The sequence below is a fragment of the Martes martes genome (genome assembly GCF_963455335.1).
Source record: "Martes martes genome assembly, chromosome: 14".
NCBI classification, from domain to species: Eukaryota; Metazoa; Chordata; class Mammalia; order Carnivora; family Mustelidae; genus Martes; species Martes martes.
In genome coordinates, this window is record NC_137902.1 from 82,842,363 (window position 1) to 82,869,595 (window position 27,233).

Sequence of the window (27,233 nt, forward strand, 5' to 3'; positions counted from 1 at the left end):
TGTGAACATCAAACCTGTATTCCTTTAGTTGGAATTAAAACTGTAGTTGGCCTGAGCTGACGAAGGGCTCCCTGTAGATGGGTATGTTCTTCTTACTAGCCAGAGTCCACTCTGCTCTGTTGTTTTCTGCCACTGAAGCTGCTGGTCTGGTGCTATGGTTTGTATTACCCAAGCGCTGCTGCACTCAGTTACTTGGGTGAGTAGGTACTGGTAGGTAGGCATGGTGGGGAGGGACAGCCTAGGCATGTGATGTGAAATAGCACATGAAAAAGCACTTAGCTGGGAGAGTTGGAAAAGTCTAGGGGCTCAAAGGAAACCAGCTGGGCTGGAGCACAGGCAGGAGCAGGGGCTGTGTTATACTGGACCGCTGAGTCTGGAAAAATACACCAGATCTTGGATGTCCTTGCAGAACCAGGAGCTAGGAAGGACCACTGGTTATTTCACTGTTACTTGATGGTATACAGATTTGACCCCTCTCTACCTTCTGGTTGAAACAATCCACCAGTATATGAAATTAAGTTGTTAGGTGTAAGATGACGCACTAACTTTTAGCGTCAACGAAACATCACTGAATAAGTCTTCCTGCCTTTGTTTCCCCTCTGTTTCAGCTGCAAGTGTCCACTCCTTGGAAAAGTGTGGGGAGCTGACTTGGAAGCTTGTCGGTTGCTTATCCAGAGCCTACAGCTCCAGGAGGCCACAGGCACACTGTCTGCGGAAGACGAGAATCAGACAGATGACTTAGTGGGATCTGTCTGTCCACCCACTCTTGCCATCTCCCCCAGGCTCCACTCTGAAGTTGGGAGGAAGACCCCTTTGCAGGCCTTCGAAGACTGGAAGGCTCACCCGAGTCCATCTCTGTACTTTGCTGGCAGCGAACAGAAAGAGGTCTGTCCATCTCTATAGCCTCACTGGGGCCCCACCCAGAGGGGTATTTGGGGCCACACTGCAGATGGGAACAGTAAATATTGGGAGGGCGACCCATCAAACTGTGCAAACTTTTGAAGGTTTTAATAATCCTGGAATACGATTACAAAATAATGTCGAGTTTTTGTGGAAGTTTAAAATATAAAAGAGCAAAAAGAATCACTTGTGGCATATTTAGTTCTATGTTCTAATTTAATGGCTAGAGTTAGAATATAAATCTGGTATATAATTAATATATATAGCATTCAGCATATATGCCGTATAGAACATATTGTTGTGTATACTGTTATATGTGTCACGTGTGTATTTAATTATATGTTTAGAATCTATATATCAGTATTTATTAGAATATCTCTCTATACATTAGTATTGATTAGAATCAAACATTCAAAATATATGTTTGCATCCCTTTGTTTTGGCCCAAACAATGTCATAATGGCTATTTGTAATATACTCTTTGCATTTTTTTAAAAAAACCCTGATACTTGGCTTATGATATATACATATGTGTATATCATATATATAATTAAAATGTGGATTTATTTAATTACCATTTTACTCCAAGGCGACCTAGATTAACAGAGAAGAGCTCCTCTCCCCTCCCTCCCCCACCCCCCTCTGCTCCCCTCTTTCCCCACTCTCCCCTCCCCTTCTCTCCCTGGTCCATCTCTCCCCCCACCGCTTTCCCTCCAACCCTAATAAGACACTTTTCAATGAACGTTCTCTAGGCAACTTTTTCCCCCCCCTAATTTCAGTACCACACCAGGACGCTTTCGAGCTCTTTTCTGACCAGGCACTCAGGTGTTCTGAATTAAAAGGAAACAAAATCCTGGTGAGGCTGAAGGAACATGTCACTTCACGTTCACGGCTCACATGTGACGTTAGACGTGCCCCTCCTCCCTGGACTTTTACCCCCCCCCCCGCCCCCCCCACCCCACCCAACTCCTCCAGGCAGGCCTGCCTGTCCTATCTGTAGGACCAGACACTCACTGACAATGTGGGCCGCAATCACTGCCTTCTGGACTGTTTGGGAAATTGGTACTTGATCCCATATTTGAATTGAATAACCTTAGGAGAAAGAGGACTGTTGTCACTCCCTGGAATCCTGCTGGCCTCCTAAGTTAGGCTTTAAATTGGGCTCTCGATGGTCGCAAGTCCTTCGTTAGCTGGGCACTGCAGGTGGCTACCAGCCCTGTTGGTGGAGTTGTTGAAAACTCACCGCCTGTTGCAGTCTGCCAGCGGGAAAGAAGATTCTGGTGCGGAGGGGAAGTGCCACCTAAGCCAGGGGGTCACAGCTCTGGGCTGAAAATACTGCAGGCCCTGGGTCTGAGCCTTTGAAAGTAGGGTTGACTGTCTACGATGGGCTCCCAGAAATTCAGTACCCGGGACGGCCAGGAGACAAGACAGGAGCCAAGCCAGGCGTGGGATAGGGTCCCCTGGGACATGGGTCAGGACTGATTCAGCAAATTCCACCTGTTGGGGGAGCCTCCCTCCCTCCCTCCCTCCCTTCCGTGCCCGTTGTCCCTCCAGGCTCTCTGGCGGATGACATTCCCAGCTCTAAGAGGATTCTTCTTCTCCCACACAATTACGAGCACCTGCCCATCTGACTATAGGAAAACAGAGCTATGAAGTAGGCAATGCAAAGTCAAGGGTGAATAACGTAGAAACTTTATCACAGAATGATACTTGAATTTTCTGGTGAGGAGGAGGCCCAGACTGTAACCCCAGGGAGTAGTAGAGCAACAGTGGCTCCTTCTCTAAGCTCCGGGGCCTCCCTGCCCCCAACTCCCACCTCCTCTCCACCTACTGAAATCCTGAAGCTTTCCCACAATTTTTTGCTGCTTCCTTCGGGGTGGGAGAGCCAGAGGGTATTTTGAAGCTTTTGCTGGCTTTCGGTGCTGTCTTGTGTCCTGTGCCAGGCCTCAGCCCACTTACTGTTCCTGTGATGCTTTTCTGGGTTTCTAGAAGGGTGAACGCCCTTCGAGTTCATCACCGGTGGAAGGGTTCAGATGGCCGATACTGTCTGGAAAGGGAAAAATCATGGGAGCAGAAAACAGATCAGTCGTTGCCCGAATTGGGGTGAGGGAAGAGATTGTTCACAAAAAGCGATGTGAAGGCATGTGGGGGTGTGTGTGTGTGTGAGATAGAAGCATCCCATATCTTGATTTCGGTGGTAGTTACACGACTGTGTGCATAGATCTGTAACTTTACACCAGAATGAATTTTATTTACTGCTTTACAAAGGTGACTACAATTTTAAAAATAACACCCACCTATTTAAGAACGAGGCCATAGATGTTGGAATCAGTGGTTCTTGGCTCAGGGCTATGTGGGGAGGCGGTATAGTGTGGCGAAAGGAGCCTGGAGCTCAGATCCTAGTTAGGACACTTGAAGGCTGTGTTTACTCTTCTGCTAAGCACCCCTCCCCGCCCCGGGCCCCCACATGAGGACAATAAAATCGATCTGATGAGGTTATAAGGTTTTAAATAAAATAATGCATCTAAAAGTGAGTTAGAGGTTTAAGAAAATACATAGTACAGGCTTGAAAAATTGGGTTCATATTTTTTTGGGGGGGGTGTTATCACTCTTTTTGACAATCACAAGGACGTCTAAGACCTTTTAAAAAAGATTATGCCTGGCTTTCCTTATCAAGAAGCAGAAGCCAGCAATGAATTAGTGGGAGATAATCCCAGACAAGAAAGGCTTAATAAAGAAAAGAATCTGGTTCTTATTTAGATGGAGGATTTTTGACAACCAAAGACAGAGAAACCATAATCAAGGGTCTCATTAGAAGGTGTCTTCGTTTTGCTGCCTCGATCTGCCGGGGAGTCCTTGAAGTCTGGTTACTTGCGTGTTTATCCAAAGCAAAGCGTCTCTTTGCTTTGCAGCTGGGAGTTGGTTTTGCTTGGGAACTCCCTGCCAGGGCTGGCCGTCCCACACTGGTTTCTCTATTGGAAGGCAGGCAGTTTCTTTATAACCCAAATCTTCACGAGAAATTGCTGACTCCTTCAGGAGGTCCCCAGGGAGACGGCTTCTCGGAGCCTTCACTGGGTTGGGGAGTGGCCCACGTGGTTCTGTGCGTTTCCGCGGCGCATCGTCGCTATGAGCGGTCATTCATTAAAGCTTTTGCTGTGTGGATGGTCTCCCGGACCGCCCTGCGCCGTGTCCCCCGTTTTACAGCTGGGCCCTTGGAGGCAGAGTCATTTTGGCTTGGGACTTGGCCGGGGAGGAAGTCGGCAACGGGGCTCAGGCCCAGTTTTAGCAGGAGCTAGCTCGGAGCGTAGGAACTCTGTGCTTTTCTGCGGACTCTGGAAACAATCAGCTGCTGTTGGCCGGGGTTTATGGACGGTGCAGTAATTGCACGGGGGCCAGACAGGAGCTGGGGAAGTCAGTGAGCCCGCTTCCTCTGCGGTGAAGTTGCCCTTTTGTACTCGCCGTTCTGGCCCTAATTCCTGCGTAATTCTCTCCTTCCTGTCTGCAGCCTGTCCCTGCTGGGGTGCTTTCTGTTTTTCCTGCAAAGTGGGCTCCCCTCCCGTGGAGTTCCCTGGACAGGATCACTCTCCCCTAACTCCAGCTGCTTCCTTTCCAAGCCAGTAGCTGCCACCAAAGAGGCTTCAAATAGCCAAAAAAAGGGCCAGAGCTCTGAGCGATCTCGTGCAGCATCGGAAAAGCCTGTGCTGTCTGCCCTGAAAGACGTTCGCCAACGAGCCTCGAGCAGACGGTGCAGCTTTGTTCCAGGGTACAGGTCTCTCTCAAACCCCGTTCCTTTTCACGGGGCCCATCTTGCAGAACCCTCAGCAACCGCACATTTCCCGCACCTGCCACTGCGGGTTTCTTTAAAGTGTACCCGAAACGCAAAGAGCATCTGAAAAAACGATGCTCCCCCGGGTCCTGTCTTCTCTCCTTCAAATATTATTGAGTTTCCTCGGGATTTTCAACGTGGTGTACATGGAGACAGGGAGTCTCTTTCATGCGAACGTTTCGGGGCTTTCCGTGGCATTTGTTTAAATCACGTCATTAGAATTTCAGGTACAACCGGGCATGCACAGGATTAGAAACAAACACAACTCAACCCAGAGGCACAACACAGCCGTATAGGAGCAGACGTGTGCAGGCTCCCTGGGGCTCCGTCCTGGCCTTGGCCCCGGCCCTGGCCCTGGTGGAGGGAGGCCACAGAGCCACAGGGCGAGCTGGAAGGGAGGGAGGAGGCGGCCTTCTGTGCTCAGTGAGCGGCCTCCTGCTGCTTCTCTCAGTTAATTAACGCTGTCAGCTTGTCAGCCTCCTTCACCTGCCCAAGGAAAGGAAGTGGACCCTTCCCCGCCGCCATCCCCCTGCTTTCCCTACTTTTTGAAAATTATGGAACCACTTTCCGCGCTCCAGGACCTAACAGTGGCATTTCTTTCCCTAATTAAAAATAGGTCAGTGCTTCCGAGCAATCCCACCCAGGGGCTCTTGGAGACACTTTCACCTTGGAAATTCCTTGTCATTCACTGATGAACACTGAGGGATCAATACAGAATCATCACCGCAGAGCTGGCAAGGAGTCACTTAGGCCATTTATAACACGGGAGGCTTATCTGATGGCTACGCGGGCGTTTCTTCCCAGTAGCCGAGGGATTTTTAAAATCCAGGGTTTCACGTTTCTGGAAAAACGAATGAACCCTCTGCCCCCTTGTCATCTGATGCTCTCACCTGTTGGGGGCTGGGGCAGTTAGAGTCGGGAACGTCCTTGTACCCCACAAGCTGGCTGCCAGCACTTCCTCCCCATTTTAGCTCGAACTGGTAGAGAGCCTGGATCTGTTTAGAGCGTAAAGCATGCTGTCCTTGTGAAAGGTAAAAATCCAGAAGCAGGACGAAACCCTGGCATTTAAAAACAATAATTCTGGGGGCGCCTGGGTGGCTCAGTCATTAAGCATCTGCCTTCAGCTCAAGTCATGATCCCAAGGTCCTGGGATGGAGCCCCATGTCAGGCTCCCTGCTCAGTGGGAAGCCTGCTTCTCCCTCTCCCACTCCCCCTGATTGCGTTCCCTCTCTCCCTGTGTCTCTCTCTCTGTCAAATAATAAATAAATTCTTAAAAAAAATAAAAATAAAAACAAGAATTCTGGTAGTCTCATAGTTGCATAGCTTACAAAAAATATTTACAAACGCCAAAATTTTTCTTTCCGCCTAAAGTGAGCACAGATGCAAGTTGGCGTTTGATTCCGTTCTCCTGGTTTCCTTTTTGTGGTTCAGCATTTCTTAGCCACCGACAGCTTGCAGAGCCCATTCTCCTTATGTGGAACTCCCCCAGCTGTGTTCCGTTCTCATTTTTCTTATTACAAAAGGGTCTTGTGATTTGACGTCGCTATCCCCCAAATCTGAATGCTTATGTTAAATAGAGCTTATTTAAGTACCTGCTAGTGGATGTGACTGTTAGTGACACATAGATTTTTCCTTGGAGTTTCTAATAGAGTTTGGCCTTACATGACTTTGATGTTCAACTGGTGCGTGCCGAAAAGAAAACAACCCTAGGTCTCTTGAGCGATCGTGTGATATAAAATAGAGCATTTCGAAGATTGCCCTTCATATGAGCTGGAGACCATAGGCCAATTAGCCTATACCTATTAGAACTCGGCCACTTCTTTCTTTTATCCATTGTTCTGTTCTGTTAAATGATTCCGTGTAGACCGTGTTTCCCAGCGCCTCCTCTGTAGTAAGTGGGCAGATACGTGAAGACAATTTACTGCTCACTCTGACCCTGAGACATCTAAATATTTCACATGCTTTCCTTACCACTCACAACATCTGGATGCTTTTAAAAGAAATACCCACTTACTCAGGGCGTAGCCATTTAACTTGGGAGTTTGGAGGAATACTTGTATATCACGGGGGAGTAAAGATATGTCTTTCGTGTCTTCATCCGTGCCTCTCTGCTCGTTGACATTAATGACTAGAGAATGAGTGTTTATGTGCAAAGACAAGTGCTTATGAAGTCTACTTCAGATAGACGTGCAAGGTATTATTTGTGGTGTGGACAGGAGTTTGTCATAGGTAAATCGTCTTTATGTGGACCATAAATAAAAAAAGAGAAAGAAAACCATATAGCATTCCGGGAATGTATTTGCCAAGCAAATATTTTGGAAAACAGCCCAAAGGAACAGACTTAAGGCTGTGATTTTAATACCGAACTAAGGAAATGCTTTAATGCATCGGCTCAGCTCATGGATGGTGGTAATCACATCTGGTTTACCTCAAGCTGTAGGAGAGGGAATGAAACTTAACAGCGGAACAACATCATGAGGCTCAAGTCCCATTTTTTTTTTTTTGTCGGTATGCATATGTGCGGTGCAGGGTTGAATTTTTTTTAAAAGTAAATATTGCCATGGTGTAAGTAATCTGTAAATGCAGATGGCTTGCCAACTATAAGGGGAGACTTCTCCGTCACCTGTCCATTCTTATGTGGCCTGTGAGTTTTACTGCAGGAATTAAATATTTTTATAGATAGGCAACTATTGCCGATGCCTTATTACATGGCCAAGGAAAACAGGGATGTAAGTAAGCTGGTTGAGTTAGAGCAACGACATAGGGTCTCCAAGGTGGAAGCTGCTTGCCTCTGACCGTGGATCTCATTCCCCAGCAAGGGGCGAAGCCGTTGATGACTTCAAAGTATATAGAGCACCCAGTGCAATGCATTGCCCACCTGAAATATAGACCTAAAGAGTCCTTGTTGATCATATCGGGTTCATTGTAAAATCATAGCACTAATTCTTTGTTCAGTTATGAGGTTTTTGCATTTCAGACATCACACCGCCCCTCTCTTGGAAACGCCTGTTGACAGCATTTTTAAAAAGTCAGGTATTTAGATTTCTCAATCCACTGACTCATCCCAAGGTGTAGCCCACCTGCTCACATGTGTGCAGATCACCAGTGACGACCCACACTTCCGGAAATGCTTGTTCTGTGAGGTGTGAGAGGCTTTCATAAATAAAGTTGGCAGCGTTATCTGGTAACTGGCAAGTTAACCTACAGGGCTCTCTGTTCCGTGGGTATTTTCTGTTCATAAAAATAACCAATACGATTTCCTGATCGCTCCAAGGATAGCCTGAGGGATATTGTTATCGGATCCTTGCTCATTTCCAAACAATTACTCTGATGTAATCCATTCCCTCCCCTTTGGGTATGGACTCTAGTTTTAAAAACGTCGTTATTCTGCAAATGTCACAGGCGAGGTCTTAGCCTTGTTTATGGGAAATATCACTAAGGAAAAGAGTCTTGGAGATCCTGGCCATGGAGCGTGGGGGAGCGCGGGACCCCGGTTTGTCACCAGACTCTCAGCTTCAGGCATCCGTCTGGGCGAGCCCCCGAATGCGCGTTTGGGTCGGAGAATCAACGGTTGCCAGTGAGTGTTGTCGAACTCATTTTAATGGGAAAATTTCTGCCCAAACATTCAGGTCTCCAGGTTTTGATCCTAAGGTGAGGTACGCAAATTATATTTGAAATACTGCCCGGCCAAGTTAGTGCTCCCAGACCGTACCCATGTGGAGGGACAGTAGGGAAGATGTGGGGCTTTTTCTGAGGGCCAGGAAGGATGCTCTTGTATGGAAACGCTGTGGTGGGCACAGAGGACCGGCTCCCAGCCCTGGATCCCCACGAAGTGTGACTCTTCACACTTTGGCTATGATGATGCCACGGGGAATGCAACCTGAGAAACAGCGTAGCTTCCCCGGGGGCAGTGTCACTTGGCTAGAGGAATGGCACGGTGCCATTATGTCACCTCCTGGTGGCGGAGACTGGCAGGTATGTGCCCAGTGAAGAAGGACCGTGCTTGAGCCCTAACAGCCCCGGTGGTCCAGGAGCTTCAGGTAATCCAGAAGCGTTCCTGGAAGAAGTGGAGCCTGAGGGGTTTTGAAGAGAGAGAGATGATATTGGTCGGGCAGAGAAGGGGAACGTTCCGCCATGGGGCCATTTACCTGGTGAGGTTTCTTTCATTCTGACCCAGAGGGAAGATACTCCTAGAGCTAAATGAGGGGACGGAGGTGCAGAAAGCAAAAGTCATAATTCGAATTGCTGAAGCGACTGCCTGATGGGACAAATTCCTGGAGAGTTTTCAAAGCCACTTTGAAATGCCAAACAACCTGTACTTTATCTGTTCAGAATTGCAGATCCTACAAAATTCCATTTCAGCTAGGAACACCCGGAGACTTTGTAGTGGGTGTTATTTTATTACCAAGTGTCAGTCATGTGCTCATGTGGGGTTTATGGTTTTTTTGGTATGGTGCTTTTTGGGTTTTGGAGGGTTTTTTTTGTTGTTGTTGTTTTTTGTGTTTTTTTTTCTTTTCGCCACATTTAATTTAATAATAAAAAAGCAGATGTTACAGATTTCAAACGAAGAGGAGCTCGGGGCCTGAAGCGTTCAGCCTGGCATCTGCCAAGGTGATAAAAGAGACGAGAGGTCAAGGCTCTCCTATTCTGATTCAGGAAGGAGAAACTCGCTTCCTTCCCTCGAGACTCACCTGCTTTCCTCGGCTTCCAGCCTTCTGTTTTATGGACAATTGGACCAAAGGTCCCCAGCTCCCCATGGCAGTTGGATGGTCCTGGTGCCCATCACCGCCCCTCCAGTAGACACTCATCTACCTGAATCATGGAGGATACGCCCCTTAACGACGCGGAGCCCTCCAGGAATCAGAGCAGACTTCGCAGAGTCCCGAGGGTGGCAGGGAGGAAAGAGGCGAGATCTTCAGGCACCCCTTGCTTCTCGGATTTGTTTCCGTCATCAGTGTGTAGACCCCCCACCCCCACCCTGGGCCAGCCCAACAAAAGTCCCTTTCTGTGTTTCCCCTCGGCGTGGCTGAGTCCGATCTGGAGGGAAGAGCCCGCTCGGTATGGGAGACCTGTGTCGCCGACCCCAGCCCGCCACTTTCTCAGTGTGTGACCTTCAGCAAGACACAGGACTCTTTGAGAGGCTTTCTGTGTGTTTAAAAGGAAGACCTGAGCCAGATCATTCCCGAGCTCCCCGCCAGCTCTAATTCTCTCTGCTTCTAGGTATTAAGATCCTCGGGGAAGGGTTCGTGACATCCTTAGTGGCCCTCCCTGAGGTGGCCTTTTATAAAAGCTTGCATTTGATGTCCTGGGAAACAAGGTGGGTGTCAAAGGAGAGGCTTCGTTTTCATGCACGTCTCAAGCCGGGGACGCCTGACCAGCATAGCTGACTTACAGTTCACTTAACCGAAATGCCAGAGCCGCCAAAGCTTTCACGGAAGGACAATTGCTTTGAAAGAAGGTTCCTTTGTTTTAAGACAAGCAAGCAAACAAAAGCCCTTTAATAGCTCCTGTTCCTTTACTTGTTTTGAGCTTTCCATCAAGGCTTAGTCAAAGAAAATGGATAAAATCAGAAATTGGGGTATAGTTGAGCGACAAGCCCCCTGCCTTCCTGCCAGGGACATCTCTGCGGAGGAGAGCCTAAAACTTGCTGGCTTAAAAGTACACTCTCAGGAAGGGGTCCCCAAAGCAAGAGAGAAAGCTCTCTTGATGCTCCCCGCAGAGACTCTGCCGTCCTCTGTGACTGGAGCGAGCGCGCACTCACGTTCGCAGAGGACGTGGCCATTTACCTAGAGCAGCCGTAGGGTCCTTTATCCCCTGAGGTGAGTGTGCCCCCAGGCGAGTGTGAGACACAGAAACCCACCGGCCTGTTCCTCCTGCCTCTTGTGGCGGAAGCACCTTGCCGTGCTGTCTGCTAAAGAAAGAGTCATTTCTCCCAAAGGTGGAAGGAGGTTGGGCCCTGCTGGTCTTATTGCAAATACATACATTGCAAGTAGAAGTGTATCGCAGAATATGCGTCTGCACTGTTTCGTAGCCCTGCCTGCACCTCTGGCCAGGGGCCAGGGATCTGGGGACCAGGAACTGGTGGCCGTGGCGGCTGATGGAAGTCTCCTTCTTGCGCACTTCAGCTCAGAGCCACGGTGCCCAGCACGGCGGGGGCCTTCCCGTCCGAGACAAGCCCGGGCGTTAGCGTGTTGTTTCTCTTCGAGATCTAGTCCGTCTTGGTGGTTTTTTAGCTGGGGACCAGTGAGAGAGCACTTCCTGCTAGCGTTCTGCACCAGTCCTATCTACCCACGCAGGACCCTCTGTAGGGTACGACCTGTCTGCCTGCTGTGTTAGCTACTGTGACTGTACAACAGATCATCCCAGCTTAGTGATTTAGAACAACCATTTACTATATGCATGGATCTGTGGGTCGGGAATTCAGATGGGACACTGCAGGGAGGGCTGTCTCTGCCCCCATGGTGTTTGGCTATTAGCAGGATGACTTGAACGTGGAGCTTGGAATCATCTGAAGACTAAGTCCCAACCGTGTCCGGCTTTCAGCAGGTCAACAAGACACCCACACGTGGCTTGCCTGTGGGCTCTGGGCTTAGGCCAGGTTTAAGGGCAAGTGATCGGAAAAGACATACCATCTATTATGGAAGTCAGGCATGTCACCTTTGCCGTGTTCTGCTCGTTGAAGGATTCCCAACAGCCCATCCAGGTTCAAGAGGAGGAGAAACAAACAGCAGAGGGATAGGGTTCTGGAAGGCTGTATTGCTGTGGCTACACATACACTCTGCCATACCTGGGCATAGCATGAAAAACACAAAGAGGTTCTGCCAAGTCCCTCAAGTTTAAGGTTAACAGGCAGGACCTCCGCAACTGTGTTCACTTTATACCCATGACTCTGGTCCCACCTTGGCCTCTGTGGACACCTAGGATTCCTTTGGACAGAGCGGAATTTTTCAGCAGGTTGGTAGAAATACATAAATCTGAACTTCAGCGGCTGTCACTGCTCAGGCGAGGGCTTAAATGAGTTCGTTTCCCAAGATCCCATGAATTCTTCAAATAACGGCCGCCTGGGTCGCACGTGGGACCGGTTCAGGAGCGGAGTCTGTCCGGCCACCAAGAGAAATCTAGTTTGTGGTTTGTTCGGGAGCCTCGTAGAAATTCTATGACTTAGGGAAACAGCCCGGGGGCAGAGGGCCAGTCAGGTCTCCCATTAGTGGTCACGGAACCATGAGTTCTTTGAGTTTGTTTCTTTTTGCCTCTTTAAGTCTTTTTAATCTGTAAAATCGTTTTAAAACAATATCCGGGTGTATTTTTTCCATACATCCATTATGGCTTGAATCAGTGTCCTTGGTAAATTTTTTCTTTCTTATATTTTAGAGAGGTGGAAAATACAACCAAGTATGGAGAAGAAAATAAAAATCTTCAATAACACCAGCCCTCGAAATAGTCATAGTCAATATTTTAGTGCTTTTTCCATTGTATATACCTGCCTTAAGATATTTTAATGGCTAAATATGAATTAAATATACCAGAATTTATTTTAATCACCCCTTTTATTGTTGGACATTTTATTTCTTCTTTCCCATGCTTTTCGTGTAGCTACTTTTGCATTATTAAGATGCATTTTTATTTAACATATGTAAGTAACATTTTCCATACTCATTTAAAAGTTTTATTAAAATTATTTAAATCTAAATAAAATTCATTTCTCTGTGATAGATTCCAGGAAATGGGAGTCTTGGATCCCAGGCTATGAACAATTTAGTTTTTGCTACATGGCCTGAAATCGCTTTCCCAAATTCACACAATCACCAGCGAGCTGTACATCATTCTACAAGGCAAACAGGTGGGGCTTATCAGTTTAGGGGGCAAATGTAAAGCCATATTTTAAATGAACTTAATTCAGCTCTGATTTCTATTTGTTTTAGCATGACTGGGAGGATTAAGTCATTTGCCTGTATCTTAAGTGCTTTCAGTTCCTTGGTTCTGCTTTCCGAGCCTGTGTTTTTCCTCTCTTCGAGAGTATTTTCAGATGTTTGCATTCCAGCCCCCCGCCCCCAACACACTGCTTTTCTCCTCCATGTACCACTCGTGGTCGGTCTCACGGCCGCCAATCACTTGCCTACAGATGTTTTCCTTCGAAGCGTCTCGTTTGCTTCCCGCATGTCGGTGGCGATGCCCACTGCCCACTCTCTCCGCTTCCGTGGGATTTGTCCGCCTCTTTGAGTGCAGGATTGCTTTTAGGATCCGTACAGTAAGGATACATAGGTGACTTTTATATACTCGCCGTCTTCTCATCATCACCGCTGTGGTCAACGACGGGCAGACCATCACTGTGCGCTTCCCAGGCTATTTGTTTGTGTTCCTTTGTCCCTGAAATGGTTTGATGTTGTCAGTGAATGTTTTTCTTCTGTATATACATTTACCTGCAATAGAAGAGGCTTCTCCAATATTTGCAATAGTTACTTATAGTTCCCCTTAGCTTGGTTCTATTCTAATAGAGTTGACCAATTGGGATATAAACTCAAAAGAATTTTGGAGTTAATATAATGAATATTAAATTACATATCTGGATTTAATGATTATTCTTGGCCTCCAATTATCATATTACATAACTCGTGATCTCTAGGGCCTCTTTAACAGAAAAGATCACCACACCTGGGCACTTTGTTGTACTTTTGGGTCTTAATTGCGGCTTTTAGTAGTAACCCTGCAATTTAATCTAAATATATATCTTAATTCTTTCCCTTATACAAAATGACTTTTGGTATACCTTCTAAGCCTTTCACTCCGGGTTGAGAAAATATTGCTTTTACATTTGGTTAAATTGTATGTATGTATATGTGTATTTATTTATTTATTTTTATTTTTAAAATTTTTTAAAAATTTTTTGGGTAAATTTTAATGAGTTGCTTTTTGCTGCTCATTTATCTATCTTTTTATTATGGTTTTTTACTGAAATATAATTGACATAGAACAGGGTGTAAGTTTAAGATGTACAACGTGTTGGGGCGCGTGGGTGGCTCAGTCAGTTAAGTGTCAGACTCTTGATTTTGGCTCAGCTCATGATCTCAGGGGCGTGAGATCAAGCCCTATGTCGGGTTCCATGCTGGTAGTGGAGTCTGCTTCAGATTCTGTCTCTCCCCCTCCCTCTGCATCCCCCAACCTGCACTCCTGCCCACGTGCATGTTCTGTCTCTGTCTCTCTCTGTCTCTGTCTCTCTCTCAAAAGATGTATAGTGTGGTGCCTTGAGACATTTATATATCATAATACGATCACCGTCCTGGTGTTAGCTAACACCTCTATCACATCACATAATTATCATTTCTTTGTTGTGGTGAGAACGGTCACTATCTAGTCTGTTCGCATTTTTGAAGTTTATACTATAGTGTTGTTGACTATAATCACTGTGCTGTGCATTAGATAACCAGGACTTCATTCCTCTTCTAGGTGCAAGTTTGTCTCTTTTAACAACATCTCCCCACCCCTACGCCCCAAGCCCCTGATACCCACCATTCAAGGCTCTGCTTCAACAAATTGGGCTTTTTTAGCTTCCGCCTAGAAGTGATACCATGCAATATTTGTCTTTCTCTGGCTGGCTGATCTCACTAAGAATAATGCTGCTTTTTCCCTTTCCCTTTGTTCTAAGATTCCCTATTTCCTTGCCTCTTTTTCTTTTCTTTCTTTCTTTTTTTTTTTTTTTTTTTACCTTGTTTATTCTTTTCTTTTCCAAGTCCACAGCTTCTAAATGCCAGTTACTGTGCTTGAGGGTACAGGATGAATGGATAGCCCATGCCTTTAGGGGTTTTACCACCACTCGTGAAAACCTAACGCACATCAGAATGGCTGGAGGAATAGTGTGACCGAAGGCAATGGGTCCATCCTGTTGGCCAAAATTAGGTTGCATGTGAGAGGGGACACAACGGGTGTGAGCCCCTTGGCTGGTTGTGAGGGGCTGGGTTTGGACCCTGCTCTGAGAGTGGTTTTGTCCTGGAAAGTGGGATAGGCCACTTTTGGGGTTCATGTGTGGGATATAAGTTGGAAGGAGGAGCATCTGAGAAGGAAGGAACTCCAAGTCTTGGATGTTCATTCATGGAACCAATGAGTACCCCGTGCCTGCAATGTGTCAGGGGCTCTGGACCCCACAGCGAGCAGACCACCGTCCATCTTGCTCTTATGGGGTCTTGTCTCTTAAGAGCAGTCCTGCTCTTCTGGGGCTTCTGCTGTGGTGAGAGGGAGAGAAGCTTAACACCCGTGGTAGTGGCAATGACATCTGTATATATAAAGCCCATCTCATGGCACTTAAAGTCTCCTTAATTTTCTGACTTTCAGGCACTGTGACTACTGTGTGAAGACATGCCCGCTGCCCTATTGGGTTCCTGTGCCCTTAAAGGAACAGCTCTGTTCTTGTAGGTTCGACCGGGTTGCTCCCATGATTCCCCCCAGCCCGACTTCGTTTCGAATTCCTATTACATTGTGAGTCTGCCCACGGAGGCAGCTGGGACACTCAGGCTTCCCCTTTGATCATTTGATGTTAGGAGTTGACATCCTGGAAATAGCACTTTGAAATGACCGGATCAGGGAGGTCACCCGTGGAGCTCGTCATTCCGTAATAACCTGAAATTTGTTCATGTCTTCTCAAGAATGACCTCCAGGGAAGACTAAGGTTCTGGCATGATGCCCCTGGCATGCAGAAGCTGGGAGGTCTCTGTTGGTTAATCTTCCCTCTGGGTACCACTGGGTACAGTACAGATGTGCTCATGGTCCTGAAAAAGCCGATAGCTTACAAGCGGTCTTTTTCTTTTTCTCTGGCCAGGAATCTTGCCTCCTCTCTGAGGAACTTGGAGAAAAATGTGAAGCCATAGACAAGAAGTTACTGTACTTGGAAGATCAGCTTCACGCAGCCATCCACAGCCACGATGAAGATCTCATTCATATCCTTTTCATCCCGCAGGTTAAGTACTTGCTAGTTGTTTTGTAAGAGCAAGTCTTAAAAATATACTCAATTTTTCCATGCCCTATCAGATGGAAACAAATAGATACTGCTGTTTTCTATAGCATAGCACACCTTCGATCTCTGAGATTATGCTGTATGTAGTGTTTTCTCTCTAGCTTTTGGTAAGTAATCCAGCATTTTTGATTATTAAGCCTGACCACTAAAAATGAACCATGAAGTTCAGACATGCATAGAAGGCCAAAACAAAATGCAGTTTTCAAGGTGGCGTGAAGCTGGGTTTGTGGGGCACAGATGGTTGTGGGTCTGGTTAACTCAGTTTTACTAGGGGCTTCTCTCTCTCTTTCTCTCTCTCTGTTTTAACCATACAATTCTACCCTGGAAGGAGCAGTGGAGTATCATAACTAATAGGACTTCAGGTCATTCCTTTTCAAATTCTTCTTGTAAGACTCCATAAACTTGGTGTCACACCTGCAGATGTCTTCCTCAACCCCAACCGCCACTGAGCAAGATGGCCCGAGAACATGTTTCCTGTGGTACACGTCCATATCCAGTGCAAATCTGTGGATGTACTCGGTTCTGGTTAGTTCTTTCAAGGGCAAGTGGATGGGTGTGCACACGGATGAAGGCGTATGGAGCCCGGGCCTGTATCTTTTCAGTTATTCAATCAGATGTGGACGTGTCTCTGGATAAAAACACGTATCCGTTCATTCATCCTTTCTATTTAGTGGTGTGACTCTTACTAGAGGAGCTGGTGGGAAATGCAGCTCTTTTGGTCTTTGCTTCTCATCGCTGTCTTACTTTTCAGAATTCCGTTTCTTTTTACACTTAATCCTGATTGACTGTGTGTGTGTGTGTGTGTGTGTGTGTGTGTGTGTGTGTGTAAGCAGCTTTGAATGGCCAAGGACTAATCTTAATCATAGGTATTCAGATCCACAGTAGTTTAATGATGGATTCAGCACTGTTCCTTCCTCATTATAACCTTAAATCTTAGACCTCGGTTATTAAACGTAGCAGGAAATTTCTTCAGCTTAATCAGCAATTCCTTTCACATTGCTCAAGGTAGATTTTAAAAAGCAGACATTCTGTTCTTCATAATTTTCTGCCCCTTACAAAACTGGTGTTTAAACTCTTGCTACAAAGTGGGCCATAGAAACAGCAGAAGCATTCTTGGCTTGTATTTTGTTTTTTCCATGTTCATGAATCACCTAGATTTGAGGACCTGGGGCTCCAGCAAACGGGCAAGCGGCTGTCTGGACATGGGCATCTGGGAGCGATGCAATGCAGAGGGGTTCCTGGTTCCCCAGCCCAGCAAGCAGGGGCTCTCCCCAGTGGGACATACTTCAGACCACCTTGGAGTCAGGTTGTGGGGTCTGTGCTGCAGGCAGGGTCTGTGCTGGTCTCTGGACCTCAGTTTTCTAAATTTTATAGTCAAGTTTGGTTCTAGGGAATTGGGTTTTCTTCTTAATAGGGGTGAGTGGCAGGGAGGAGGCTGACAGGGGACAGAGCTGTGCGTAGACAAGCCCCTTTTAGTGGCCCCACAGCCAGTCCACGATTCAGGAGCAGCAGGACCGTGGACAGTTGAGAGGCTCTTCATCCTTCGGCTTCCTCCTCAGCAACAGTGGACAGTGACATGGGTCTGTAACGTCTTCATAACGTTTACATGAGGCTGTATTCTAGAAAATTCTTTAACAGGCTTGTACATGGTAGATGTTGGTTTGAGGTAGAAATTACATTCTCCAAGCCCATTTGCCTCAACATTTTCACCGTGTGTGTCAAAAGCTCCAGCCACATCCCATTTAGACAGATTTATTCAATTATTTTGTAATAGATGCTTCAATGAGTCCATCTGTAACCCCACAGTGGCCCATGTAGAAAAGTCATTTAAGTCTAACAAAACAGCTATAGATAGACAGGGATTATTCTTTCTACTTGATATAGTTGAGAAAACTGAAATTAAGTGACTGGTCCAGGGTCATTTCTGATGAGTGGCGAGCTCTGTGGTCCTTGTGGGCCCCATTGGGAAGCAGCTTTGCCTACAAGCAAGTGGACAGGCCTGTTGTGTGAAGTGTACAGTTATTCTAAAATTTTTAAGCTATAATAGAAGTAGCCTATTGAAGTTCTGTTTTTGAGAATTTGGCTGATCCTTGCTGAGCTAAGCGGAGACATACTGGGGGTATGTCAGACCGGGGCTGGAAAACACGAGGTACGGAAGTCTCCCTCCTCCCCTCCAAGCAAATCTGCCCCGCAATATGGATTTCAACCCAAACTTTCCTCTGAATCCCAGGCTTTGTTCTGTGTCCCTGATTGAGAGCAAAGACACTGAAGCGAGTCTTTGAACTCCTACAGAACAGCACTTAGATTTGAGTGGAACGTGGCGTCCTAAGATAGAAAGACATAGTTACAAGACTCTGGGAGGCTCCCTCCCTACACAAACCAAAGCCCTTGTTTCAAATTAGAGCTTATCTAGCGCTTCAAAGAGGCTGTTGAATCCTCCAGCCAAACTGACTGGTTTGTGTTTCCATTCTTGATCAAAGATACAAAGCTGTGTACGGTTGAAAGAAACAGCTTGCCATCGACAACACAAAAGAGTTACACAGCGAGTGTCGCATTTTTGTTTGATTCCGTTAAGCGCTCTGCCAGAGCCCACAGTGCCTGTGATGTAGCATGAGCACGATGAACGTGAGTCCGCAGCGAACATCCAGGCCAGAAGATTCAAACCTCGGCGGCTACAGATGCTCACGCGTCGTGCGGAAGGCACCGAGCTTCTGCGTGAGCCACGCACGCGTGGGCGGAAGTGTCGCCAGCGGGCCATCAGCGAGGGGTGGACCACTCATCCAGGGGTGGAGAGGAGCTTCCAAACTGAACCTCTGGGCTTCCTGACTGGATACCGGGGCTACGGGCAGCCTGCGGAGAGTGTCCTGCCTCTTACGAAGAAGACACCGGATTGACAGATCCAAGATGCAGCAGAAAACAGCCCGTGTCTCTTCATCGTCCCGACACACTCACTCAATTACATGTAGCATGACCGAAGGATGACACAAACCCATCAGCTGCCGTGGTGGCAAGTGTCTGAGAGAAGTCCCAGCCATTAATTGGAAGCCCCGGCGTCCGAGGGCCGACTTGCGCCTGCTGTCTGAGGGGAGGACAGGAGGTGTGACTTCCCGGCCAGTCAAGCCGGGGTTTCCAAGAGCATCAGTCTGAGGCTCTCGCACAATTTCACAGTCATTTGGGTCCTAATTAGCAGTCGTGTTTCGAAAACCGTTTTGAATGGTTCTTCCCTGTTCAAATGCGTCAACTGAAAACCATCCAGGTGAGGTGGATTTTTAAGCAGGTTTCTTCTCATTTTTTTTTTTTTTCTCTCCTTCAACTTCCACAAGGTGCTTTCAAAGAGGGGGAAAAAGTAAGATTTGGACGCGTTGGGCATATTTCAAAGCCTGCAGGACGGTTCTGCCCACCTCGGAGTCGCAGAGCAGATGGGGGCGAACTGCTTCTATTCGTGGTTCTACTCGCAACCGTGTCCGGGAGACCTTCGTGGAATTCTGTTCTCTCTGCTTATTTGGAATGCACGGCGGCCAATCGATTAGTTGTGGTAGTGCTGGATGACATGAAAATATGAATGCATCCAGGCACAGGCACGAACATCACATCCCCTTAAGATCCCTTGTCTGGTTCAACTTCCCAGCGTGTGGCTTGAGCAGACAGAGGTAGCAGCGGTCTGGGGTGGCTGCTGTGCCTTCTTGGACACGTTTTCCACTCTCGAGCTAAAGAGCTGGAAGGGAGGCCGCGAGGATCACAGAACTCGACTTGCGAATCTTAAAGAGAAGAAAACAGACCGGGAGAGGTGGTTGTTGAAAGCATTGCGTGTGCTGGGCTGAGGCAAATATGGTGGCCAGGATTTTTTCCATTGGCTCCTGCCAAAGGGAGTGGGCTGGGGAGGGGAAGCCTGGGAGGCGGTGTGGATCCCGGACTGTCCTGCTGCTGGCTTGGCACCATGCAAACTCGGCACTAGGTGGGCATCCCAAGGATGGCATCAGAGGCATTCAAGCAGGTCACGTGCGTGCATGAGGCTTTCCTCCTTGCTCTCCAACAGCTGTGTTCTTCACCTTCAGCTTTTTCCAGAAGGAAAACGTCCTCTCCCTGCCTGCGAAGGCATCGCTGTTGATACGAAGAAACACTTTAGCAAACGAGAAGCCCTTTCAAAGGCACACTGTTGTTTCTTTTTGAACCAAACCGGACCCGATGAGCTGATCTACCTTTGACTAAATTACCCACAGGATTGCTAAGAAACCCAACGGACAAACACTCCGTGGTTTTTATACATAAACAAAAGTCCTCCTTGAAAGAATTTGAGGGTCTTTGCCAATGGCTGCCCGAAATGACGATGTTGTCTTTTTGTATGCCTGGATGACATCTGGGGAAGTTGTCTTACTGTCTTACCCCTTTACTGATTGCAAACCCAGCTTGCATAATTTTATTAGCGAGAAGTTATACACTTGCTTAGTATGTGACTAGTCTGCCCCAAGGTGGTAAAGAATGGTCTTGGGCTGTTTTTAAAGATGTTGGCGTGTCAATCCTTGTGCCATCATTATAATTAATGTGCTCATTTTCTTAGACGCCACAGATATCTGGTGGCATATCTGTTACAGGGGAACTTTATAATTAGCTCGAGAGGTCTCAATGGCCCAGGCATCACCAGAATCACTCAGCTCTTTGAGACCTACTCTTATATTTAGATGCAGTGAGCACCTCTGTCATATCTACCTAAAATCCAGTGCTGGAGTTGTACTTTATTTGCTCAGTGCTTTGATAAAAACCAAGGTCAGATATGTCAGCGGGCTTCCACGTTGAGTTCATTGGACTAACAATCACAAGCACTGATTCTAGACCTACTGTAAGATCTTGGTTAGCTCTGGCAAATGCAATAAACTGAGAAAGTATGAAGTTTTTTTTTTTTAAATATATTCTTTGATATAACCTCCAAGTACATATCAGCAGGCCAGATCTCACCCCAAACCTCACACTCCTGTCTGGTCCTCACTCAAGGTCTCCCCTCTGCTGACAAATGGACTTTTCCAAAAATTCCTCCCCATCCTCAAAAAAATCCAACTCGTGCTCAGTCTTCTCCTTGATAGACTGCAAGTTCTTTGCTTAGATAAAAAAATCTGGGAGTCATTCTCAATGCCTCTTCCTTCTTTCACATTCTACATCTGGTCTATCACCGTATGCCCTTGGCTTGACCTTCAGGACATATGCAGAATCTGGTCACCTCTCACCTCCACGGCCCCTAGCCGGGTTCAGTACGTGATCTTTTCTTCCCTGCATTATTGGATTATGGCAACCACCTCTTCTCTTCTCCCTGCTTCTTCCTTGGCCCCCTTCCTTGAACCTTCCAGTGATGAAAGTGGCCAGAGTAATCAGTCACTCCCCTGCTCCAAACCCTCCATCACCCCCATCTAGCAGTCTGCATACATGCCCGTGTGAGTTTACTTCCTGTTCCCCTCGCGGACGCTCCGTGCCAGGATGGCCGTGACTTTGTTTGTTCACTTCTGTGCGTCCTACATCCAGAACCTTTCTTTTTCTCTTCTTTTTCTTTTTCTTCTTCTTTTTCTCTTTCTCTTTCTTTTTCTCTCTCTCTCTTTTTTTTTTTGCTTTTCTTTTTTCGGAACCTTTCTTAGAACACAGTGGGAGCTCAGGAAATGTTCAAATATCTGAAGGTGTGAAGGAAAGATCGAGGGTTTCTTTCTATTCTTTTATTTCCCCAACTGCTTAACGGTGAAATGTTTCCAGTGATTTCTTTTATAAATATATTGATCTAAATATAGAAGTGTGCATGCCCATTTGAATATTCGAGAAGTATGAAAAAAAAAAAAAAAGGCTGCCTATTCCTCCCAGGACCCATACCTGGAAGCACTGTGTCCTTCTAAGGCACTTTTCTAGCAGAAATCACTCTGTCTATAGGTTTTTCATTCCATATACATTGTTCTGCAGCCTTGTCCTCCCCACCCCCACTGCGTATTTTATCCTGGATTCTCTCCCATCCCAGCACATTCAAAGTGTTTTGGAACTTACATTCGTAAGGCATCCTACAGACAGGTTGGTTAGAGAGAGAGATTTTGTAAATAAAAGCATGATCTTTTCCAGTTTTTTAAAAAAATTACAGTGTAGTTAATGTACAGTGTTATGCTAGTTTCAGGTGCGCAAAATAGTGATTCAGCCGTTCCATACATCACCCAGAGCTCATCATGATAAATGTGATCTTAACCCCATCACCGGTTTCACCCATCCCCGCCACCTCCCCTCTGGTGACCAGCAGTTTGTTCTCTATATTAAGAGTCTTAAAAAAAAAAAAAAAAGTATTTTTTGTTTGTTTGGTTTCTTCAATTCTACATATGAATGAAATCATATGGTATTTGTCTTTCTCTAACCTTCTCTAACTGACTTATGTCACTTAGCATTATATTCTTTCTATCTATATAATGGAATGCTACTACATGTATTATTTATATATAATATATATGTTATATTATATTATATAAAATGGAATGCTATTACATATATTATATAGTAGCATTCCATTTTATATAATATAATATAACATATATATTATATATATAAATAATATATACACACCACTTTTTCTTTGTCTGTTTATCTATCCGTGGACACTTCACACTCCTTCCATAATTTGTCTGTTGTCAGTAATGATGCAATAAACAGGGATGCATGTATCTTTTCTAATTAGTGTCTTCATATTCTTTGTGTAAATGCCCAGTAGTAGAATGACTGGATCATAGGATAGGTCTATTTTTAATTTTTTGAGGAACCTCCGTGCTGTTTTCCACTGTGGCTCACCAATTTGCATTCCCACCCACAGTGCACGAAGCTTCCTTTCTTCTCCACATCCTCGTCAACACTTGTAATAAAAACATGATTTTAATCATTTTGCTGATTGTTACTTTAGGCTCACCAAACGAGGTTTCCAGGATTTCCGATGTCTAGTCCGGCTTAGGCAGAACCTAGGCTGTTGGCTCCAGTAATAGTAAAAAATTAGGGAATAAACCTTAAGTCTCATAGCGCCTCACAAAAGACCCTACATGCTGACAGCAAAGAAATATTTCTTTTGACTCTAGCCTTGGGAAGAAGGTATGAGAATATGCACTTTATTTATTTTTATTTTCTATTTTTATTTTACGCGTTTGAAGGTCTAATTGGTTTTATGAAACAGTTCATGAATGGGGCGGCGTCCCTTCTAGCTAGTGGAGGCAAAGCTCCTGAAAATACGCATTTTCCAAGGGAGACAGTGAAAGCATCAAGGGGTTGCCACTTTTCCCTCGCTGGTGATCGTTTGCTTCAACCCCTGTCTTCTGATGCCTCCGTGGGGTGTTGCAGAATGTTCTATGAAGGGCTGATGCGTTCGCTTAATTATGTAACTTAGTCTTTTTCCTTTGTGGCATCTCTCTGGGTCTCTTTTTAAAAACCTTTCAGTGTGTTCTGTGAGGGTCAGGAATTGCACAAGTTCTTTAAGAAGCATCTTTTTTTGGCTCGATCCTCTCTCTAAAAACCTGTGTCATCTTTTAGCAATAATTATTACAAATAGGGGAGTGTAGTCCCAGGCTGCACGTCAAAGGTAATTAAATCTTAGGAGTTTGTCAGGATTCATAAACTACTTAAGCTCTACGCTTACTCTTTATAAATGTAACATAACTTTGTGATTAAATTGCAGCTTGGTGTGTAGTCTGGGACCCCGTTTGCTTTTACTCCTATAAAGTCGTATGTGTTTTCACTAACGATTAGCAGAGTTGTCCAGAGAAATGGAGGAAAATGAAGACTTTTTTTTCTTTAAGGAAAAAACAAAAAGGTAAATACGAGATTTTTTTCCTTCCTTGCACCCACTCATTCCCACCCTCATTCCCCTCAGGTTCAAGTGCAAGGAGTGAACCATCCTAGTCAATGAATGTAAATTACACAAATGATGAAGTCCGGTGAAGCTTCGAGATGAAAAGCTGCCAAAAGCTTTTCAGGGTGGTTCAGCAATTTTGCTTGGGAGAAGTTCATTTGCATAATTCCCAGGATCCTCTGGAGTTCTTTATTTAAAAAAGAAAGAGAAAGCTTTCTACAGTCGTAACCCGGGGGTATCTTTTTCCCTTGACATTGCATTGACATTGTACTTAAATAAAACAACATTGTAGTGTTGACGGTCTGTGAGTGGTAAGATCTCCACAAGCTGCTTTTCCCAAAGCCCTCTCTCTTCCTGTTTTCTCCGTATCTGATCTACGAATGTTTAAGTGGTCTGACCTGATGTGATGATTTAACAGTATTTACGTGATGTCTAAGTACCATATTTCCATACTTCCCCTTCATTGCTCTTGGATGAAGTGACATTAATTTGCTTATGAAACTCAAAGAATTCAATCTGTCTCTCGTCCTGTTTATCTTTGAGTTGTTCTGACTATAGGTACACAAGGAAACAGGGATCTGACCATGGATAGAAAAAGCACCATTTGTTAAATGGAATCTCAGAAAAGGGCTCATTTCTTGAGAAGATGACAGCCTTATAGATCTCCTATGATTATTTGCCAAGTTCTCTGTGATGGTTTTCTTTAGGTAAGAAATAACTTTAAAGGCGAGGGATGTAAGAACCCAACTATTTAAAGAAAAACCAACCAGCCTGCCCAGAAAGGGCAAGCTCCCTGAGCTCCGTCAAATGTTGAGCACCCTGCCTGGCTATTTTACAAGTCCCTGGGAAGTCTAATAACATAGGACAGCAGATTAGAACCTACAGGAGTTTAGAGATCCTTGTTTCACAGAAAACGGAGGTTCAAAGTGATTTGCACAAGGTGACAAGGCTGGCTCATGGCCAGCAGGGACTCTGGTCCCTCACAACTCCAAGTCCGGACCTATGGTGGCCCCCAATACTGGGATTCTTGAGGAAGCTCTTATGTCCAGCCCTCTGCCCTCTGGGCCGTCTGGGCACTGGGTTGTGGCTGTCGAGCCGCCCCCGGGAATCCCAGTCACACTGACCCTCTATCATGGTGCCTCCCAGTTGGCCATGTGTCTCGGTCTACCAGCCGACCCTTCCTTTTCCTTTTCGAAACCTAACTTGAGAGTTCATAACCTCGGGCCTCATGGAGCTGGAGATCACTCTTACGAGAAGTGTAAAATTTGTATTAATATTTAATTCCTACAATTTGGAAGAACTTGAAACTGCAATTAGATGCCAGTGCCCATCTGCTTCCCGCCGGCGCGCGTGCACTTATTAGCTCCCTCGGAGGCTGCCGAGGTCCGCCCTTCACCTTCGCGTGTGTTCCTTAACCATGTGTGCACAGTCTCTCAGGAGGGAGCTCCAGATGGTGAAGGAGACTCTGCAGGCCATGAGCCTGCGGCTCCAGCCGGCAAAGGAGGCGGGAGAGAGAGAGGCTGCGGCTTCCTGTGTGACAGCTGGCGTCCGGGAGGTGCAGGCCTGAGGTGGGACAGGATGGGGGGCGGGGAGGGCGCGTGGCCACGTCATCGTCATCGATATGGATGCACGGGAGGCCTCTGTCACCTCCCCTGCCTGACCAACGTGCCTGACTCTGTTACGGACACAGGGCCCCAAGGACTCCCCGTAGAGAAGTGGTCCCTCTTTTCTCCCCTGGGGCTGAGAGTGGGGAGACAGCACGATGAACTTTGGGGGGGCCATCCGCCGGACTGCCTTCCACGGGTCAGCCAGGGGCACCTTTCCCGTGTCGTTCGTGGGAGATCCTGCATCGGACTCGAAAGTCTTCTCGTCTCAGCTCCCATTAGACAGAAGTTGGGGTTGAATTCTGCTAGCAAAATGTCTCTTTTCCTGTACCGTCTTGCTTTCTGCCGCAATTAAAATATCTCCTGATTTAAGAACTTGTTAAGAGGAAACTGAACGTAAGTGTCTCTCACCGTACCTGTTATACTTTCCTACAGGCGCGTGATCTAAGGGAGCTCATTAACCCCAGGATCTGGAATTAACAGCTTTTCACCTTCTCCTGTGAGTCACTATAATCTCAGAAGAATGCAGAGGAAAAATTCCAAAAGACGTTGCTTTAAAGTAGCAACCTGTCAGTGAGGTGCAGTCTTCTGATCGTCCTATTACGGCAACTCCTGTTTCTACTGAAAGGGGCCCTGGTGTTTCGCCAGGAGATCCCGAAATTTGCCCACAATGACAGTGGGATGGGAGCAGGGGCGTAAAGGGATCAGATGACAAGTTCAAACCGCGGGGCCTCTCCTTCCTTCCTGCCTAACATGTTTCGCTCAGTGCCCGGCAGGACGTGGATGTGGAAACCTTCATTCCGTCCACTGCGGTACTCAGGACGGCAGTGTAGTACTCAGGAGGACAGTGCAGTACTCAGGACGGCAGTGCATACTCAGGATGGCAGCCCGTACTCAGGAAGGCAACACATACTCAGGATGGCAGCCCGTACTCAGGAAGGCAACACATACTCAGGAAGGCAGCGGGTACTCAGGAAGGCAGTAGAGTACTCAGGAGGACAGTGCAGTACCCAGGACGGCAGTGTGTACTCAGTAGTGTGGGCATTGCAGGCCCCTCCCTACCAAGGCAGCTGGAGAACAGCCCGTGTTCAATTAGGCAGCGCTTCCCGAGTTGGGCTGAGGAAGGCAGCCTCCAGGAGATGCTCACCAGTGACCGGGTCTCCCTCGGTCAAACACGTTAGGGAAACCTGGCACGCCATAGTTCCTGGCCAGGTTGTCACAGTGCCTGTTAGCCTACTAGACTGGGGTGGAGCCCAGTAAAGAAACCCACTTGATTTTTTTTTTTTTTCAATCTAACCCAGGCTTCCCAAGTTCAATGCATCATAGATTTTATGTAAGTCCTATGAATATCCCACCAATCTTGTGTGGTGCAGCCCGGCCTTCTCTGGGGAAGTAATGGTCCAAATACAGATTTCCATCATGTGCCCATGTGTGACAGCAACCAGACTCGAGCTTTTGCACAGTGTCGAGCTTAATAACTACGTTACTGTTTGTGCTGCTAATTGATTTATTGGGTTTTGTTGTTTCTGTCTCATTTATCCTTATAAGAATAGTGATGGTCCTGCTTTCATTAGGATCTTTGGACCCCGGACAGTTCTTGTCATTTCCTGGAGTCACGCTGTTGTTTCCGGAAGGCAGCTGGTGCTTTGCTGAGCCTCCCGGGCTGGGCAGTACTTCTGTCCTCAGAGAGATGCCCTGCTTCAGCCGGCAACTGGCCAGCATCCAGGGAACAAAGCAAAAGCACAGTATGTGAATTTGCTGCCTGTGTTTCATCAGTTTTATCTTGAGCATTAAAAAATATATATATACTGTATATATTTTAATAATAAGTGTAGTTGATTTCTAGGAATTCTTGTTTTTTTAATAATGGACCAAATTAGTGAATTATTTATAATCATGTCTCAAAAATATTACAAACTAGTCACGTGGCACTTGGAATCTTCGAATCCTTGGATTAATTCCAATGGAGCCAAACTTGGCAAGAGTCAGGATTGACCGTATCAGCAATGACGAATGTCTACTTCGACATACACCATTTTTAAAAGGCCCCCGGAC

At 46.4% G+C, this 27,233-nt stretch overlaps 1 protein-coding gene across 1 annotated transcript in view; it reads left to right on the forward strand.

The window, feature by feature from the left end:
- DISC1 (DISC1 scaffold protein) overlaps positions 1-25,542 on the forward strand; it is a gene marked incomplete at its 5' end in the record, with an annotated part of 362,504 nt that extends 336,962 nt beyond the window's left edge. The window contains 3 exons of the mRNA XM_080822819.1: positions 609-885; positions 15,537-15,674; positions 25,004-25,542. Of these exons, the coding sequence (XP_080678945.1) occupies positions 609-885; positions 15,537-15,674; positions 25,004-25,141 (553 nt within the window). The 3' untranslated portion in view covers positions 25,142-25,542. The remainder of the gene's footprint in view (positions 1-608; positions 886-15,536; positions 15,675-25,003) is intronic.
- Positions 25,543-27,233: the final 1,691 nt, after the last annotated feature.